This window comes from Eptatretus burgeri, chromosome 1 (genome assembly GCF_056783735.1).
Source record: "Eptatretus burgeri isolate ZD-2024b chromosome 1, Ebu_testis_v1, whole genome shotgun sequence".
NCBI classification, from domain to species: Eukaryota; Metazoa; Chordata; class Myxini; order Myxiniformes; family Myxinidae; genus Eptatretus; species Eptatretus burgeri.
Window position 1 is genome coordinate 14,405,471 of NC_140961.1, and position 18,985 is coordinate 14,424,455.

An 18,985-nucleotide genomic window follows, 5' to 3' on the forward strand; every position below is an offset into this window, starting at 1 on the left:
AACGAATGAGCTACATTACATCCACTAAACTGCATCCACGAGCGGCAAGAAAAAATTCTCTGGCTCTTGGTCCGCCTCTGAGATGGGAACACAGGAAACTGGAACGAATGAGCTTCATTGCATCCACTAAACTGTATCCATGAGCGGCAAGACAAATTCTCTGGCTCTCGGTCCGCCTCTGATGAGACGGGAACACAGGAAACTGGAACGAATGAGCTACATTGCATCCACTAAACTGCATCCACAAGCGGAAAGACAAATTCTCTGGCTCTTGGTCCACCTCTGACGAGACGGGAACACAGGAAACTGGAACGAATGAGCTCCAAACACAGGAATGAATGAGACGTGACCGGCGAACTGGAATGAAATGCCAAAGCCGAGCTGTCTTGTCTTCGAGTTCAGTTTCCCAGCATGCCGCACGCTCATTTTTGCCCGCCCCCTTCTTTGATCCATCGTCAGCTACAATCATTTGTCAGCAAACGGAGGGCGGGGCCATTTGCACAGTTCACCCCTTTCTGCGCTTGTCCTCTGAAGTGTCGGTCAGGCTTTGCATCCTCGGTCAGGAGAAATCCTTCCTTGGCACACCTGAATTCCTGTCATGGCCTTCATCCGCAGCTTGATGGAATATAGCTTTCCTCTCGAGGATGCCTCACACCTTGCTCAGCTTCACCCCATGGAAACCAAGGTCTTTAAGATTATTGGAATCTCCCACAGTGAAGCTGAGTCTATGGGGCCTATCACTTCCCATTGCAGACAGGTCAGTGGTCTATCTTCTACCACTTCCTCTCCTGTCTTCTGCCCTCATGCTCTCCACTACTCCCCCCCTCCCAGGTTTATGCAAGTTGCTCAAGGTCCACCATCAACTGCCTTCTGGTGAAACTCAGTCGCTGCTCACCTCCACCCTCCCCCCTGCCTGTGAAGCCAACTTTCACATTCTCTTCAATTTCATTCTTCCCTCCACATCTTCAACACAGCTGTTCACCCCCCATCAAAAACGATACTTTTCTCTACTCCTGTTAAAGCACCCTCGCACTCCCTCCCAAATTTCCATTTTTTCCTTCCTGAAAGTTTGCTTCTATATCTATATTGTCCACCCCTTTCATTCTTTCCTGCCCCTCGTACTTATCCACATCCCTTGTTGTCTGTCTCCGTTTGTTTTTTTCCTTTGGCCCTGCTGTTGGCATTTCTTCCTTCTCTTTCTGCTGTTCCTTTTGTTCTTTTGCATCCTGATCCGTTCTTTGTTCTAGCTCTTCCTCGAGTGTTGACTGTGTGCAAAATAAAAAGCCGTCGTGAGAAATGCAGAAACTCCTCGAGCAAGCCGTTGAGCAAGGGTCGCGACAATTCTCAGACCATGGCGTTCAACCAATCCTAACTAGTGGAAGGCATCTTTTCCTCACAAAATAGACGTCCTTTTCTTTCTTTTGACATATTTTTATTATTCTTTGTTGAACTATGCCCATACCTGGTTACCTCACCCCCATAGGATGGATCTGAAGACACCATTGCATGGTTCCCAGGTGCTGCTGTGCCTCGCTGATTGTAGACTTGTCATAATTGAGGTGTACACGCTTGCATTGTGTTTTCTTTTCAAGCATTGTCCTTCATGGTAATTGGTATCATGACGGATGTAAGCAAGGTAAATACTTTAAATATGGGACATATTGTTAAAGATCGGTGGTGGAGGGAATCGCACCCTACTCTTGACAGCCAAATGTTCAAGATTCGGCGTCACTTAACAGCACCGCCGTCTCAGGGGTTATAACGCCGGCTGGTTCGGCACAGGCCTCGGGTCACGTGCCTCAGATCACGATACCAAAGTACACCTGTGCCTTGCCAGTTGGAGAAATAGACCCCGGTTACAGACTGGGTTTGTCAGAGACAGAGCGAAGTCTGCAAGTCCGTAACCATTTTGGTTTTATATGCAAATCAAACGATTGTTCCTCAGCGCGGCATGAATAAACTCAAGGCGGCAACTTTCATACGAATTAGCCAGATTTATTTGGGACACATCGGGGAACACAACACAAGCAAAGCATTCACGACAATGTTATAATTGATCTATAACTAGGGAGCTACGGATACAGGTTTCGAAGGGAACCCTACCGAGATAAACCTTAGGCCTGGACGACATGCAGACAACATGCAGACTAGACACGGAGTACTTGGTGATGCCTCATGGACGAGGGGAAAGTGTCAAAGGCACGAATGCGGCTCGTGGGAAGTCGATGTCAACGGATTTGAGCACCCAAGCTCGAGCATGCCGCGTGGCTAGATGGCGCTCGTACTCCTTCTCCCGGCACCGCTCGCGCATGCAGCCTCGGCGCGTTCAGCACCCATAAGGTCGACGGCACAAGATAGGAAGATCTATGGTGTGTTTCAGCTGGTTTCTCACAAGGTCCAGGATACAAATCCAGGCCTGGCCTGTTCACCAGACTAGGCCAAATTGGGGTCTTGGGCTCCGCAGGCTGGGTCCATGGCCGAGGAGGAACAGCCGGCCAAAACCACTCTCCACAAAGCCGATCGCTGACTCGCACAAGCCGTTCCCCTTGCCTTTCGGGGCGGGCCTTTTCCACGGAGCAGATCGCAGACTCACACAGCCGTCCCTTATACAGCAGAAGGCAGACCTCATGCAGTTCCTCTTGCCTTTTTGGGGCGGGCCTTACGGACCGCCTCTGGGGACCCGTGATTGGTCCATCGCTCGAGATTGCAGCATTACTCCGCCAATGGGTCGCCGGCACGTCTTGACTGACTGTCAGAGCGCCGGGTGGGGGCTAGCTAAGCGGGGGGCAGGAAGAAGAAGAAGCCGCCTCTCGGTACACCACCACCGTATGACCACTGGACAGTCTACTACACCTCCCGACACACATGTAACGTCCAATTACCGAACAAACTGGCTAAACATGCATTTAAGAGGGGATCTGGGCTAATCCTATATTTAATAACACACTAAGGGCCATTTCCGCAACAATATGGCATCCCAGGTAGCTACGAAATGGGACCCGGGACACAGGTTAAACCAACAGAAAAAAAAGTCACGATCTCGTAAAATACAGGCCGCCTGATCTGCATATTCTTTCGTTGCCTTGTGTTCTTCTTGCACGTGTCTGTTGGACACAGGGAAATGGTATTTAATAGGATGGGAGGGTCCGAGAAGAAGTGCTGCCCTCCAGAATACCTTGTTGTCTACCATGGGAGACGCTTTGAGTAAAGTCTAACTTCAACAGGACCAAACGGAATAAAAGTTTCTTTCTCTTTCCACTGATCTCACTGAAGTGTGTGTTGCAGAATCTTCAAGAATTGGTGCAGCTTCTGGAAGCTGATGCTCTTAGAGCACAACGTCAGATTGCAGAAGCCATTGATCTGCATTGCTCCTTGATCAACGCTCGGTATTTGCTCCTTTGTTTGGTTAAACCCATTGCTTAGTGCTTTTCTCGAGCTGAGAGTAAATTAGATGGGACTGCAACTGTCATGTGATGTGACAGGGGCAAGGTATTGATGGCAGAGTTGTTCGATCAAAAAAGGATTCGCTTGGCTGCCGTGAAGGGAGGTATTTGTTTGTGCCAGCAGCGGCTGGCTGCGTTGCATTTGATCAGCTCCTCCGCACCTGCTTCTGACAGTGACTTGAGCATTGAAGCAGTGCAAAAGGTTTGAATATGAAAATAACCCATTTATAGAGAGATTTTGTGTAAAGTGAATGGTTTCCTGGAGATGCATGCAGTGCTGATTGTGGATGGAACGTTTAATTATAAATGCAGTTGTTTTTGTTGCGAATGCTTTTCATTTCAAAGTTAAAAACAAAGCTCTTGGATTTTTCTGGATTGGTGTTGCATCCTCAACACGTTCGAGATGGAGGCTGTCTCTTGGATTTAAAAGTGTTGATTTGTCTGTTGTCTTGTGTTGTGATTCAAGTAAAAGTGAGTACTGTCCTTCTCTGACTTGTGTTGCATATATACACACCTCCAAAAAAAAACCTTGACATTGTAGGAAGAGGAGAAAAAAAAATCCAATAAATCTGCATCCTACTTACATCTACAACCTGTCTGACCTGACTTGTTTTCATTCCTTCCTCTTTCCCTTCACTCGCTTTCAAAACCAGATTCTTCAAATTATTGGCGTGCTCCAACCAACAAAAATCCAAATGAGAATTTTTTTTTTTCTTTTCTTTTTGTTGACTGATTACCTTTGCCATCAAAGGTGGATGGAGGTTGTTTTTACTCCCCTCTGTCTGTCTGTCTCTCTGTGAACAGGATATCTCAAAGTTGTGGATGGATTCGGACAATTTTTGGAAGAGGTTAGGTGTGTGACGACAATTACTAGATTTTGGTGAAAATCTTAATCCGGATCCACGTACTAGAATTTTCGAAGCAATTCTTCACCTTTGAGAGATTGGGTCAAAAACGATATATAGCACGACATCTCAAAAAGTTATGGACGGATTTGAACGAAACTTGGTTGGGTCTGTGACAAGGAAGAATTGAATCAATTTTGGTGAAGGTGAAGATCTGGATACGAATTTTGTTTTTATCTTGGCCCACAAAAGGTGGAAGGTTATATTTTCACCTCTGTCTGTCTGTGTAGGATATCTCAAAACTTTGTGGACGGATTTGGATGAAATTTGTTTGGCAGGTTGAGTGTGTCGTGAGGTTGATTTGATTAGCTTTTGGTGAAGATCCAGATCCGGGTGCTGTAATTTTTCACTAATGAGAGACAGGGCCAATAATGATATTGTTGTGGTTGACGAAATTCGCAAACCACCATTCAGGTCCCTTAGGTGAGATATCTCTGTAAGTATATGTGTAGTTAGGCCCAAACCCGTTGTTTAGAGGGAATAAATGTCATTTATGCGGGCTGCGACCCTTTTAGATAGCCGTTTTTCTTTTACTATCTTTATTTTGGACCAGCCGCCATTACTACTACCACCAACCACGTCTCAACAGCCATCACACAACAACCACCAACCACAACACCGCTTCACAACAACAGCCACGACCTTTACCGTCACAACTCGCCACCATCGCATCACCACCATTCTTGCGCCACTTGTGGGCACCGATACTGGACTCGTGTAGGGCGCGCACCGAGCAGCGTGTTCAGAAACATCACAGACTTTCCGAGGAAAACGGATCAAAAACGACTCACGCCCACTTCTGTTCCGTCCTATCGGTGAGCGTGGGGCGATTTGGCCCCGCCTCCAGGGCGTTGGAGTGCGGTCGCTATATGCAAATTCACGGATCAAAAAGCATTCACGCCCACTTTTCCTCGGTCCAATGGGGAGCCAGTTAGAGGTGAAGGGTCGGAGGTAAAGGGTCAAAGGTGAAGGAGCGAGGCCACGGGGGATATAAGGGGGCCGCGTTCGTCAGTCGAGTCAGTTAAGAGTTCGCAGTTGGGAGTTCGCGGAGCCAGTGAAGAGTTGGGACGAGTCAAGAGAGGAGACGGAGAGGGCGATCGGACGAAGCTGTGGAGAGGCGGCGAAGGCGGTTGAGGGGGTGCTCGTGTCGGATTCGGGGTGCTGCGGAGGGAGAGGCCGGCGGCGCGACCGAGGTCGTGGTGGAGACGCTCGGCGCGGGACCCGAGACAGGGAGATATCCTCCATCCCCCGAGCATCAACAACCCCCTCCTGTTTCCCCCCGCGCTGAGATAGTGCGACAAGGGGGCCCCTTTCCCACCCCCTACCAGACACTGTCCGCGAGGCCCGCGGAGTCGGGGCGCCACCGCCACTTTGCGTCTCATCATCAGACGGGTAGGCCCGACGCGGTCTCGGCCCCAGGCCCGCCTCATCCTTGAGGGTGGTCCTTTTCTTTTGCTTTGGGTATATGTGTTGTCGGCGCCGTCTGTGAAGTAAAATTGTATAAGTGTTGCCGTGTGCTCGGTAGTCGGATAGCTCTGCATTGTCTTCTTCTTTTATATTTGCTTTTTGTGTAATATTGTGTGTTTCTTCTCCTTTTACATTTGCTTTTGGTGTAATTGTATATGTGTGCTTTCCGTGTGCCATCGCGAAATAAATGTGAATTATGTTGAACTGTTTTCCCGCTTCGCTTCGTCTTTTCCTCTATTGAATCTCCATCTTACTTCACGTAAAGGGTTGGTCGTGGGCTAAAACGCCCGATAATTAATCGAACCGTCGAGGCCGATGATAACACCGCTCGGTTATCCCGATAGTACGGAACGGGTCGCTTAAAGTGGCCCGTGTCCGAAGTCGACCTGCGGCGAGGTGCGATCGCCCGGTCTACCCTCCGTGTGGGTACTTAGGTAGGTCGAATTTGGCGAGCAACCCTATCCCACGCGGGGGGCCGATTGGCACGATCGTGGTGAGGCCGAAAGATCCACCCGTGACTAGTTCCCGGCGTTAGTCCGAGAGGGTCACGACGGGATTGTCCGTCCGGTGGGCGACGTGCCGCGATTCGAGTTACGTGGCCGTTCGCACGCCAGCGGGCGCGAATCCGCAACAATATATTATAGCATGATATCTCAAAATATTGTGGACAGATTTTGACTCTACTTGGTGGACACATTGGGTGTGTGACAAGGATGAATTTATTCAATTTTGTTGAAAATCCTGATCTGGATCTGATAATTACCCTCGCGAGAGAGAGGGTATTGCATTTGGGTTTGTCTGTCTGTCCACACAGAACATGAGTTTTTTTTTTTCCTCTGCAAACGCTTGTCAGATTGAGACAAAATTCTCACCACAGGAGCTATTGCTCATGTAGAATATTTTAATGATAAGTATGACATTGGGTCATGTGGTGTGGCAGCCATGTTGGAAAAAAAGGAAAAACTTTTTTTAACCTCCATCTCCAAAACCGTACCAAGGAAAAAATTGAAACTTGGCACATGGCAAGTACGACAAATGGGGAATTCTTTGTATTTTTACTTTTTAATATTATTTTTCAATGATGTTATGGATGCCTTCAGAATGACAATTGCATACATAGAATGCTACATCTGATCAGTATGAACATTTTGAGGATCATGTAGTGATTGGTCCAGAGAAAAAAAATGACGTCATTGGTCACGTGGTTCAGCAGTCATATTGCTTTCAATAAATAAATATACCTTCAAAAATCATCTCTGAAACGGCTGAACAGAGGGGAAATGTCACACAAATGTTCCCCAAGCCTTGGGGATACCAGGGTGTTCACGAATAATAATTGATAGGTCACATGGTCTGGCAGCCTTATTGGATTGAGCAAAAATCTTTTTAAAATGTTCTCTTGAACCGCTTCATCAATCTATGTGAAACTTCACAACCATGATCGAGTGGTGATGGAGAATATACGTGTTTTAAATTTCATCCTGATCGGACCCATGGCAGCCACAATAATTTAATGTTTTTGATCTGGGTTTGAAATTATTATTATTATTTTTAAATAAGGCTCACTTGGCTGTGCCTGGATGTGTTTGAGGGTAGAGGATTAGCAGCTGAAACCTGAATCCTATCCATGTTCCTCCTGATGACTTCATCTTTGCTTTTTGCTTGTTTGGGTTCCCACTGATAACTCCAATGCAGGACTGTACCTATTTGGTCTTCCATTTGTTGGAATTTAATTTATCTTGATACCATTCTGAACTAGAGGGGGAGCACTCGGTAGAGTGCAAAACCTCCGCCGCTAATAGTGCTGGGTCACTTAAGTGCACCTGATATCTGATTCATTGTAGGTCAAAACGGATCAGACTCTACTGAACCACGATTGAATAAACGAAACTAGATCGATGCACATGGAAAATGCCCAAAAAAAAAAGTCGAAATTTTTTTGAAAAAAAAAAGGTGCAAATTTTTTTTTTCTCTAACAAAATTTGGGGGAGGGGGGGTTGGAAATCATTTAAAACATGTAGAAATGCAAAAAAAAGTTGCAAAATTTTGTTTTTTATTTTCTCTAATAAATTTATTTATTTTTTGTTGGAAATCACTTAAAACATGTAGAAATGCAAAAACAAAAATTCAAATATTTTTTCAAAATGGCCGCCATAGCGGCCATATTGGACTTTGGACCAAGTCCAAAATCTAATTGCATGATCCTTGGACCATACCTAATACCCCCACCAAGTTTCGTCGAAATCCGTCCAGGAGTTTTTTCCGTAATACATTTCACAAACAAACAAACAAGCAGTCATAGACTGGTACTTATGAAATCGTCAACTTGACCTCTGACCTTGTCTAATAAAAGCTGTCTCTGGAGAAGGTAGCGATGCAAACCAGAAGTTTCTACGATGATTCTGTTTCAATACGATGATTCTACCATCAAAAAAACGAATGTTTTGGATGTTTGACCTCACTGTGACCTTGACCTTTGACCGATTTTAACCAAAATCTAATCGGCACTCGCCATCACCCTCCTGAATCACGTGGTGTAATTTGACATTGGTAGCTTCTTCCATTCTCGAGTTATCGTGCCTACACACAAACACACAAACAAACACATAAACAAACAAACAGAAACGGAAGTCATCAATATACTTACAAAATCTTTAGATTTCGTAAGTAACAAACAGACAGGGGTGAAAACAGTAACCTCCGTCCATCTTCGATGGCGGAGGTTATTTAAATTGAATAATTATAATAAACGTGAAGGGGTCAGGGTCAAGTGTTTTGTCAAGCGGAAGGAACATCATGGTACCCGGTCATCACTGCCAGCAGTTATAAAGTGGCAGTTCTTGTTATGTATGTTATTAATTTCATAACACACCAGGACACAAACACCACACAAAACAAGTCCTGGCGAGGGTCTGCAATCTCTGATTGCTCTTTTGCTTTTAAATTTTTTTTTATAAAAGTGATTCTTCACCACTGAGTGATTGGGCTGAAACGTTATATAATGTGATATTTCGAAAAGTTGTGGACAGGTTTGATGTGTGACAAGAACCAGTTGATTGAATTTTGGTGATGATCAACACATTTTTACTTTTATTTCTTAAATTTCCAGTGATTCTTCACCATTGAGATATGGGGGCCAAAAACTATATATAGCACAATATTTCAAAAAGTTGTGGATGGATTATGCCAAAACTAGGTAGATGAGTTCGGTTGTGAGAACAAGCCGATTAGATTTTAGTTCAGGTCCGGACGCAGATCCGGCCTCTCGGTGGGATACAACACGTAAACTGTTCTCCCTGGCGGAGCTATGCGCTCTACTGATTGCCATTCTAGTTTCAGGATGTGTTAACCAAGGTCACAAACACAGGATGTCATAGTGATTTTCGTTTTGTCATCGATGAGTGCGGCAGGGGTTTGGACATTAACTGAAATGGTGAAGGGTTTCCAGAAATTTCAGTTTAAATCTAGCGATCAGTTTGGGTCATGTCATTTGATATTCTCTTACTTGACTTGGAAGAAATGCTGCTATTTATGCATGGTTTTTGATGTTTGGTAATGTGATAATGTGGACATATGATCTTCGATGAACATGCAATTAATGTTGAGGCTTTATTTATTTTATTTATTTCCTTCAAAGTTCACTGTGCAAGTTCTGTTTGTTTCACGTGCTTGCTCCGTCATGTGGGACCACATTATGCTTTGTTGTGCAGCTGCTCAATGATGACGAGTCAGAAGAACTGCCACCAGTTTGCTGTGAATCCTCCAACCTCCCGTCATCCTTCAAGTATGATGCTTCGTTTTATTTATTTATTTATTTATTTATTTATTATTATTATTATTATTTTTATTATTATTTGTGATTTCCTATTTTTATGGCAAATATACTCGGGTTCAACGATTTCACGACAAACTGAATTGTATTTTGTTAACTACTTTCTATGAACCAAATGATTATTATACACAGTAGCAATGAACAATTTATTATTATTATTATTATTATTATTATTATTACTTTCCTGGGAAGGACCTCCTCCTCCCTGCCCCCCCCCCATAATTTTTTTAATTTTTATTTTTATTTTTTAATATTAAAGGCTCCTGTCACGAACTACGAGTCTTCAATGCCAGGCCTTAAGTAATATCTGCATAGACAGAAAGGTGAAGAAAGAGTCTAAGAGTTTTTGATGAAGTAAAATAATCTGCTTTTTGAAATGGTGAAGGTCATAAGTGTTTAGAAAAACATGAGAAGGTGAAGAGTTCCAGAGTTTCGCAGTAAAGTGGAAGGAAGAAAGCTTTATAACGACCCACCCTTGAGTTGCCAACGGCTACGCAATAATCGTGGGATGTAGTGGCTTGTCGAGTATTTTGTGGTCTGGCGAACTAACTCATTCTGTCCAATGGTTCAGTTTTCATTGAGCATGGTTATTTATTTATTTATTTATTTTTTAAATGGCCAAAAAGCTGCCCCATGTGCATCTCATATACGACCACCTGCTTTCAATTCATTCCGTCCAGTGGTTTGAGTGCATATAAGTAAAGCCAACACACAAGCAGTATGTTTTTAGTATGATAATTCCCACACTCGTATGATATCGAAGGTTTCATATAGACTATAGAGAATTGGCATGCTGTATTTTAATGTTACTTGCATGAAATACCTCCTCACACTGCAAGTGGTGCTATGAGATACTCGTTTACATTGTTTCATTTGCGTGCTTCGCCAACCCAGAACCCAGGGATGGGGTTGGTGGGGGGGGTGTATGGAATCTATTTATTTTCTTAAACCATCCCAGGCAACACCTCCACCCCTCCCCAAGTATACAACTACCACTTTTAATTCATTCCATCCAGCAGTTTAGAAAGGCAAAGAAAACAAACAGACACTTCTCCAACTGGAGAGTTCATAGAACACGATACCCAACACGGTGTTTAAGTCCATACTTCGATTTTAATAAAATTATTTTACAGATTGTTTAAAAAGATGCAGAAGTTTAGCACTTGTGAAACGGTCTTGTACACCACCCAATAGATGATGTTGAAGTACTGCAAACTGGAGGTTCTTGGAAGTATTAAGGAGATTTGTGTTCTACAGTGTTCAAGTGTATATAATAATTAAATTTAGGTTTTAAGGCATATAAATAGATTCTCGGTTTTACTGCCATTTTGCCCAGTGTCTATTACTGTACATCACCATATCTAACACGTTAAATTGGTTCTTTGTGCTTGTTGTATGTGTCCTTGATGACATCTTTAAAAACAATATTTCCTGTTTGGAATGATTTTCAATTTTGTTAGATTGTCAGGCTGGCAGCCGGAGTAAATTTTTATTTTTTATTTAATTTGTTTTCCTATCTCACTCCCATGTTTTTCCATGTTTTCCCATTGCATGTATGATCGGGACAAATTCAGTCAAAGTACGGTAAAATGGCAAACTTGTCTTCCGATTCGTGTTCACAATATAACATTAAATTTAAACTCGAGTGAAGTTGATGGAGCGACATCGCAAATCCCCATGCTTCCCACCTAAAGCAAACCTGGAAGATGGCATAAAGTTCCACCATGATTGACCCAATATCAAATTTTGAGTTTATAATTAGTTTTCCCTTTGTGATGCCTGTGACCCCAAGAGTTGTAATTTTTTTAAGAGAATATGATACCCCATGCAGTGTTGAAGTATATACTTTAATTTTCGCAAATTGAAGTTTACTCGCAGAGTACCCGCCCTACGGGCGATTGTGTCCCGAGCATGCAACACGTTCTTCTGACACACACCTTTTATTTGGGTGGTTTTTCGGTAACTGACAGCTCCATATGCAAAAAATCAAAAAATCCAGGCTATTTGCATGAAGCAAAAGCATACCCACTGCTTTATAATTCAAAACACCTCAATGTCCAGGAAAACGTGGGGACAGAGGAGAAGGGACAGATCAGGGAGACCTCGCAATGGACCCTTAACCCTCCCAGGGGTACCCCCTTTTGATGTGTAAAAAAGCTCCTTCTCCCCCTTGTTCTTTTAAGATAAGGACAGATCACAAAGAGCAGCGAACTTGTATGCCCTGGTGCGAGAAAAGAGGCAGTTCTTCTTACCTTATCTTTAAGCCGGCCGGCTTAAAGATTTTTGTAACCGGGCTCCTTTGTGCTCCTTTGTAACCGGGCGTAGTGGCGTGCGCCTGTAATCCGGCGACTCGGTGGCTTGGGTTGGAGGATCGCTTGAGGACGGGTGCTCTGCGCTGGGCCACGCTATGAGAGGGTGTAGGGCAGCCCGGAATCATGGCGAAACCCAATCCTTATCCCTGTGTTGTAAGAGGCGACCAGGGTTGCGTCAGGAAGGGCATCCGGTGTAAAACCTTTGCCAAATCAGTATGCGGATCATAATGGATGATCTGCTGTGGCGACCCCTAACGGGAGCAGCCGAAAGGAGAACAACAACAACAACTTCTGTCCTCCTTTGTCTCACCAGGGCAGTCTCGCCTTCCTCCTTGGTCTGTCTTATCCTGCCGACTACGCCAAATGTTGAGACCACGTTGCACCGCTGATTGAGATCGAGCGCTGTCCACACGTATGGTCTTGGTAGAGAAGAGCTTTAATTCACACCAAACATGTATACATGGAGAGATATAGAGAGACACAGAATACCCACAGTAGTCCAGCTCAATCTAACTCTGCTAGCTTGGCACTCTGGCTTGCCTTATATACAATTTGTCCTGCCCCTTGTGGGACCATCTGGTTTCAAGATTGGCCCAGCTCCCATCACTGCTTTCTATTGAGACTTTGTTATGCTAACCCTAACCCAAAGATCAATTTCCTCCAAGGGGTAAAAGCCAGGTGCTAATTTCCTCCCTTTGGGCTCTAAAAGCCATCTGGTTTGGTCATTATCCGGCCAGTGAGTCAGGAAGACGGATTACTTTTTAAGAGCCTTTACCTTCCTTTCCTTATCCCACTCCTTGGAAAGTGGAAGCAGCTGTTGTGCTGTGTCAAATGGCACTGATTTACGATCGAGTTTCCTTTGGCTCGAGGCTTGTTTATGACCAAGCTTCCTTGGCTCAAGGTTGATTTACGATCGGGCTTCTCTTGGCTCAAGGTTTTTACAAGGGTAATAAAAGCCAGTTGCTCAGCCGTGTCACAAAGAAAGAGACTACATGCTTTGGCTTTTAACACAGCCAAGAACTGCAGCTGTTAAGAGTGCTCTATAATGAATGCCTTTGGCTCTTTCTTTTAATTGTTAAAAAGTAATTCTGCTAACAAATGGCTATTCTCAGCTTGGGAGAGATGCAATCTCTCAACACTAAGAGGCGCCTACTTTTTTCTTTCCCCCCTTCTAACGAGCCCCTCCCACCCATCACCCTGACAGTCAAGTCAGCAAGACGTGCCAGCAACCCATTGGCGGAGAGCTGCTGCAAAGTCGAACGATGGACCAATCACGTGTCCCCGGAGGTGGTTCGAAAAGGCAAAAGGAACTGCTTTGTCCTGTCTGGGATCTGCTTCGTGAGGAGTGACTCGACAAGCTGTTCCTCTTTGGCGATGGATCCAGCGTGCAGGTGATAATCAGGTTTGTCCTGGGTCCAACCACAAAGCCTCTGACTGTCCTGACTCCCTGCATGGCGTGACCACGTCTTTTGATCCCGTTGATCCGCCTGTGGAGCCCAACACCCAGATTTGGCCTGGTCTGGTGTACAGGCCAGGCCTGGATTCGCATACTGGACCTTGTGAGAAACCAGCTGGGACACACCATAGATCTTTCTCTCCTGTGCCGTCGACCTTACAGCGGCTGGACGCGCCGAGGCTGGTGCGTGAGCGATGCCGACAAAAGGACATCGTCGCCGCCATCGTGCCACGCGGCGTGCGCGAGCGGTGCCGATAAGAGTACGAGCGCCATCTTGCCATGCTGCGTGCTCGGTCTGGGCGCTCAAATCCGACACAATCGGCTTGTCACGAGCCGCATTATTGCCTTCGTCACTTTTCCTCTCGTCCATGAGGCACCACAAAGTACTCCGTGTCTTGTTTGCATGTTGTCCAGGTCGAAGGTTTATTTTGCTCGGGGCCTCCTTCAAAACCCGTATCCATCCGTAGCTCCCTAGGTAAGAGTGGGTTATAGATTAATTATGATGTTCATGAATGCTTTGCTTGTGTCGTGTTCCCCGATGTGTCCCCAATAAATCTGGCTGATTCGTACGAGATTTGCCGCCTTGAATTTATTCGTGCCGCGCTGAGGAACAATCGCTCGATTTGTATTTAAAACCAAACCGGTTAATGACTGTGGCAGACTTCGCTCGGCTTCTGACAAACCCAGTCTGTAGCCGGGGTCTATATCCCCAACTGGTAAGGCACAGGGGTACTTTGGTATCGTGATCTGAGGCGTATGACCCGAGACCTGTGCCGAACTAGCCGGCGTTATAACCCCTGAGATGGCGGTGCTGTTAAGCGCTGCCGAATCTTCAACATCTGGTGTCAGGAGTGGGGTGCGTATCCCTCCACCTCCATAAATTTGCAGGACACCGATTCAACAACATCTGATGTTGTTGGCATCCCGAACATTGATTACGAGAGGCATGAAAAAAAAAAAAAGTCGCTCGCAAATTCCAAATTTGATTTGATTTTATTTTGAGCGGATTGGGTGTAAAACTTCGAAATTATACAGAAAAATGGAGTCGTAAAATGGCGGCGCGGCTCCACCTCGGCGCGACACGAAGCGGGAGAGGATTAGTATGAACAGTGTAACGAGCCATACAGCACGAAGAAAACGCTCTCACCCACCGTTTCAGACCACGTGGTCACGGCATGCGTCATGGCAAACGAAGCAGGACGACGATGCGTACATTCACGAGCTTCTTGCACGATTGGCGATAACAAAGGTGGCCTGCACAATTCTAACAGCTTGGAACACGTCTTCGTTGAATTAATGAACACAGCAACAAGGGAGGTGGAATTCAGTTTTAACAACATAATATATGTTCAAATGGACGGTATGGCCAAGGGTTCTCCATTAGGCCCAGCTCTTGCAAATATCCTTGAAGGCTATCATGAAATGCAGAAACTGACTGGGAGGCAAGGGGTCGATTCCCCCATCTTATACTATCGGTATGTTGATGACATTTTTGCTTTGTTTGAGTCTCGGACGGCATGTGACAATTTCCAGGCATGGCTCAACACTGCATCCAGTGCTGAAGTTTACCACGGAGCTGGAATCGTCGAACACATTACCGTTTTGGACGTGTTGGTTGATAGATCCAACCTTGGTTTCACAACATCCGTCTACCGGAAGCCGACTTTCACAGGGCAGTATACTCGCTGGGACTCCTTCAGCTCCACGAGGGACAAAATTGCCTTGATCAATATCCTGGTTTACAGAGCACAGAGGATTTGTTCACGTTGTTATCTTCCTGCTGAAATTGACAAAATCATGAATATACTTGGTGAAAATGGTTATCCTGAGCATATAGTTAAGAGATACATACACAAGTTTCTAAACATGACAAGAGATCGGAAGATTGGTCCAGACAAATGTCCAGTCTATATGAGGATGCCCTGGAAAGGCCAATCATCACGAAGGTTTGAAGTACAAATCAAACTTATTGTATCCAACACGTTTCTGGCTGTGCAACCCCGAGTAATCTTTACCTCTCGCCGTTTTCTGACGTCGGTCAACAAGGATGTGCTACCCACCTCACAAACCAGCAATGTTATTTATGAGTTTAAGTGCCGATGTGAAGCTCGGTACGTGGGCCGCATAACACTAAGATTAGCTGATCGGATCAAACAACACATCCCCTTGGCGATTCGAAGAAAGATTGTGAGGGTGAGATCACAACCAGTGCGAGCATGTAGAAATATCGAGCAACCACCGGCCACAGTACCTGCTTTATCTGCCATTGCACAGCACCTGGTTGCCAACCCAATCTGTGCAGACCAGTACAATGCAAATATGTTCAGGACATTGAGCTGAGGTCGGAGCTCGTTTCATTTACGTATGTTGGAAGCAACCTTCATCCTTACCACCGATCCAATACTATGTCGTCAAAAGGAATTTGTACGATCTCTGTGTCTCTTTCAGCATGGAAAGATCAAGGGAAATACGGTAACAAATGGTGAATGGACCTTAGGGGAAACTCCTCCCCCCTCTCTCAAGGATGTGGTTGCAAACGTCAATCATCGACGAACTCTGCTCCAGCCAATGGGAGCTCGAGGTGAAGATGATGAGCCGACCAATGGGCGTTCGGATTAACCGTGACGTCATTATGGCTGAACCAATCAGCATCTACCTTATTGAGACCTGCATATAATAGTGGGGCAGATAACAGCAATTTTTGAGAGGAATCGTGCAAATGATGATACAAGCATCAAATTTGGCACATTTGTTCTCCGGGGATTCTTATCAAATCTGCCTGATTGGCCATTTGAAAATCCAAATTTTGAAAAATTTGAAAAAAAATTTTTTTTTCAAAAAACTCAAGATATGTTTGTATCCATATAATAAAGATCATGAATCAATGTTGGATGCTGGATGAGATTGGTGAATGTTTCAGAAACATCATCAAAGACATTCCAAGTCTACCATGCAGTTTTCTTCCCTTTACCGCGGAAGGCAGACACGACGTCACATCCAGTGAACGCATGGAAGTATGGGATCCCTTGCTTTCTCAGGCCCTATTGCAGAAACTACCTCATGGACTGGAATCCATCGTGCCTTGGCTCCTTGGCGAAAGGCAATCCACATGTTCTCAAGACTTAGTTCCTGTAAGGATGGCAGTACAGATATTGCTATGACTAGTACGTCTGTGTCATTAGCCTTAATGATAATGGACTTGCTACCATCCGTCGTTGCATCCCTGGCGTGTACAAATATTCGAGTGTCAGCTTCTTCATGACAACATGGAGACACAGCATCCAGTGACTTCCTTGTGTTGCTAATGGCATCTTCTCCTTTTGTGACAATGACAGTGCTTGTCATCTGTGCTTCACACATCTTTTCCGCAAGGAAGTGAAACAGCTCAGTCTTGTTGCTGTCATCTCGAAGAAAGCTTCTCCAGTTACTTGGGGTCTTGCTGGTTCCTGTCACACTTCTTCTGATTCCTTGCCACCTTTTCGACCTTGCCTCGGACTTCAGACTTGACTTCTTGTACACATCAAACACTACGTCCACCCTCTCGTACCTGGCACCATAGGATTCCACCTTTGGGATGATGTCTTCTTCAGCATAGTCATCAAATATCCTTGAAGTGTGTGGAGGTAGGGCATTGATAAGTGCTGAGCCATCAATGATGACTGCATCTCCCCTTGGTTTTCTGTCTGGGATGTTCACTTGCGCTTCAAGAATTTCAGCCAGCTGTGGCTTCAAATTTTTTTGAAGGTTTCTTTCTTCTTTCAAATTTTTCAAAATTTGGATTTTCAAATGGCCAATCGGGCAGATTTGATCAGAAAGCCCTGCAGAACAGAAATGCCAAATTTGATGCTTGTATCATAATTTGCACGATTTTTCTACTATATACTACACTATAAAGCACACGCCTTCACTTCCTTCTTCACTTGCTGCGATGTTTTACCCTGAGGAGTGCAGCACGAAAAGCTTCGGTCACGATGTCGTGTTTGTTTGTATCCATATAATAAATTTCTGTAGTACCAATCATCTGTATGTATGTATGTATGTATATATATATATATATATATATATATATATATATATATATATATATATATATATATATATATATATTTGCAAATTCGCGGACGGTCACGTCACTCGAATCGCGACCGCGTCGCCCACCGGACGGACAATTCAGTCGTGACCCTCTGGGAACTATCGCCCGGAGCCAGTCACAGGTGGGCCTTTCGACCTCACCACAATCGTGCCAATCGGCCACCCACGTAGGATAGGGTTGTTCGCCAAACTCGACCTACCTAAGTACCCACGCGGATGGTAAACCGGGCGATCGTACCTCGCCGCAGGTCGACTCCGGACACGAGCCGCTTGGGCGGCCCGTTCCGTACTATCGGGATAACTGAGCGGTGTTATCGTCGACCTCGATGGTTCAGATTATCTACCGGGTGTTTTGCACCCACGACGAACCCTTTACGTGAAGCAGGATGGAGGGTCAATAAAGAAAAGACGAAGCGAAACGGGAAAACAGTTCACACAATGCATATTTATTTTCCGGCACACGGAAAAGCACGTATATACAGCCATACAGTCAAAATGCACATATAGCAACCAAAACAAAAGCAACAACGACGCAGAGTTACCACCGACTACGCGCACACACGGCAACACTTATACAGTTCTACTTTACAGACGGCGCCAACACACATTTACACAAAAGCAAAGGAAAGAAGCCACCCTCATAGACAAGGGGGCAGACAGGCCTGTAGGCCAATTGTGCGCGTGACCTGGAGGAGCGGCCAGGTCCGCAAGACCGGGGGGGGGGGGGTCCTACCCGCGTCCTCGTGACGCGTTGGCGGGCGAGCCGCAGATGTGGCCCTGTGGCTGTGCCCCGACTCCATGCTCCTTGGCGGGTTTCGTTGGCACGACATTTAGAGTAGGGTGGGAACGGGGCCCCCTTTTTGCACTATCTCAGCGTGGGGGAAAGCGGGAATTGTTGATGGCCTGGGGGAAGAGAATGGCTGGCTGGCTGGCTCGGGTCCCGCGACGAGCGATCCCACACCGCGACCTCGTCGCCGACCACCGTCCTTCTCACCTCGGACCCGAGCTCCTTTGCCTCTTCCCGCAACTCTTCTCAGCCGACTCCAGAACCCAACTCTCTCTGACACTCTTCCCCCGGCTCTCTTCCACTCTCCAACCAAAACTGACTCATTCTGCCACGATTCGCCTTGCGCTCGCCGTTTTATAGGCTGGCAGGAGCAACTGATATGCAAATATTTGGATCAGGATGACCTCGGGGGCGGAGCCACGCTCGCCCATTGGTCGGAGGAAACGGGGGCGTGAACCTCTCCTGATCCTAGAATTTGCATATATCGATTTCACACAGACGCGCCTGGAGGCGGGGCCAAGCCGCCCCGAGCTTGCTAATTCGACGGAGGAGAAGTGGGCGTGTAGCGTTCTTGATCCGAATTTTCCCTCGGAAAGGCCGCTATTTGCGCTCGCGGCTCGGTGCGCTCGGCACCAATCGCCGAACGGGCCCGAGACAGCCCGACACTCAGTGTGCACAGGTGGTGCGGGAA

The 18,985-nt window shown here is 45.8% G+C and overlaps 1 protein-coding gene across 17 annotated transcripts in view; it reads left to right on the forward strand.

Moving 5' to 3' along the window:
• Positions 1-18,985, forward strand: part of LOC147033910 (RING finger protein 17-like) — a 238,704-nt gene that overhangs the window by 27,087 nt on the left and 192,632 nt on the right. For 9 of the 17 annotated variants that reach the window (XM_085872821.1, XM_085872832.1, XM_085872848.1 and 6 more), the window contains exons 3-5: positions 3,286-3,386; positions 3,483-3,645; positions 9,526-9,599. In XM_085872821.1, coding sequence (XP_085728947.1) covers positions 3,286-3,386; positions 3,483-3,645; positions 9,526-9,599 — 338 coding nt within the window. The remainder of the gene's footprint in view (positions 1-3,285; positions 3,387-3,482; positions 3,646-9,525; positions 9,600-18,985) is intronic. The other 8 variants (XM_085872863.1, XM_085872876.1, XM_085872896.1 and 5 more) reach the window with 2 other exon arrangements.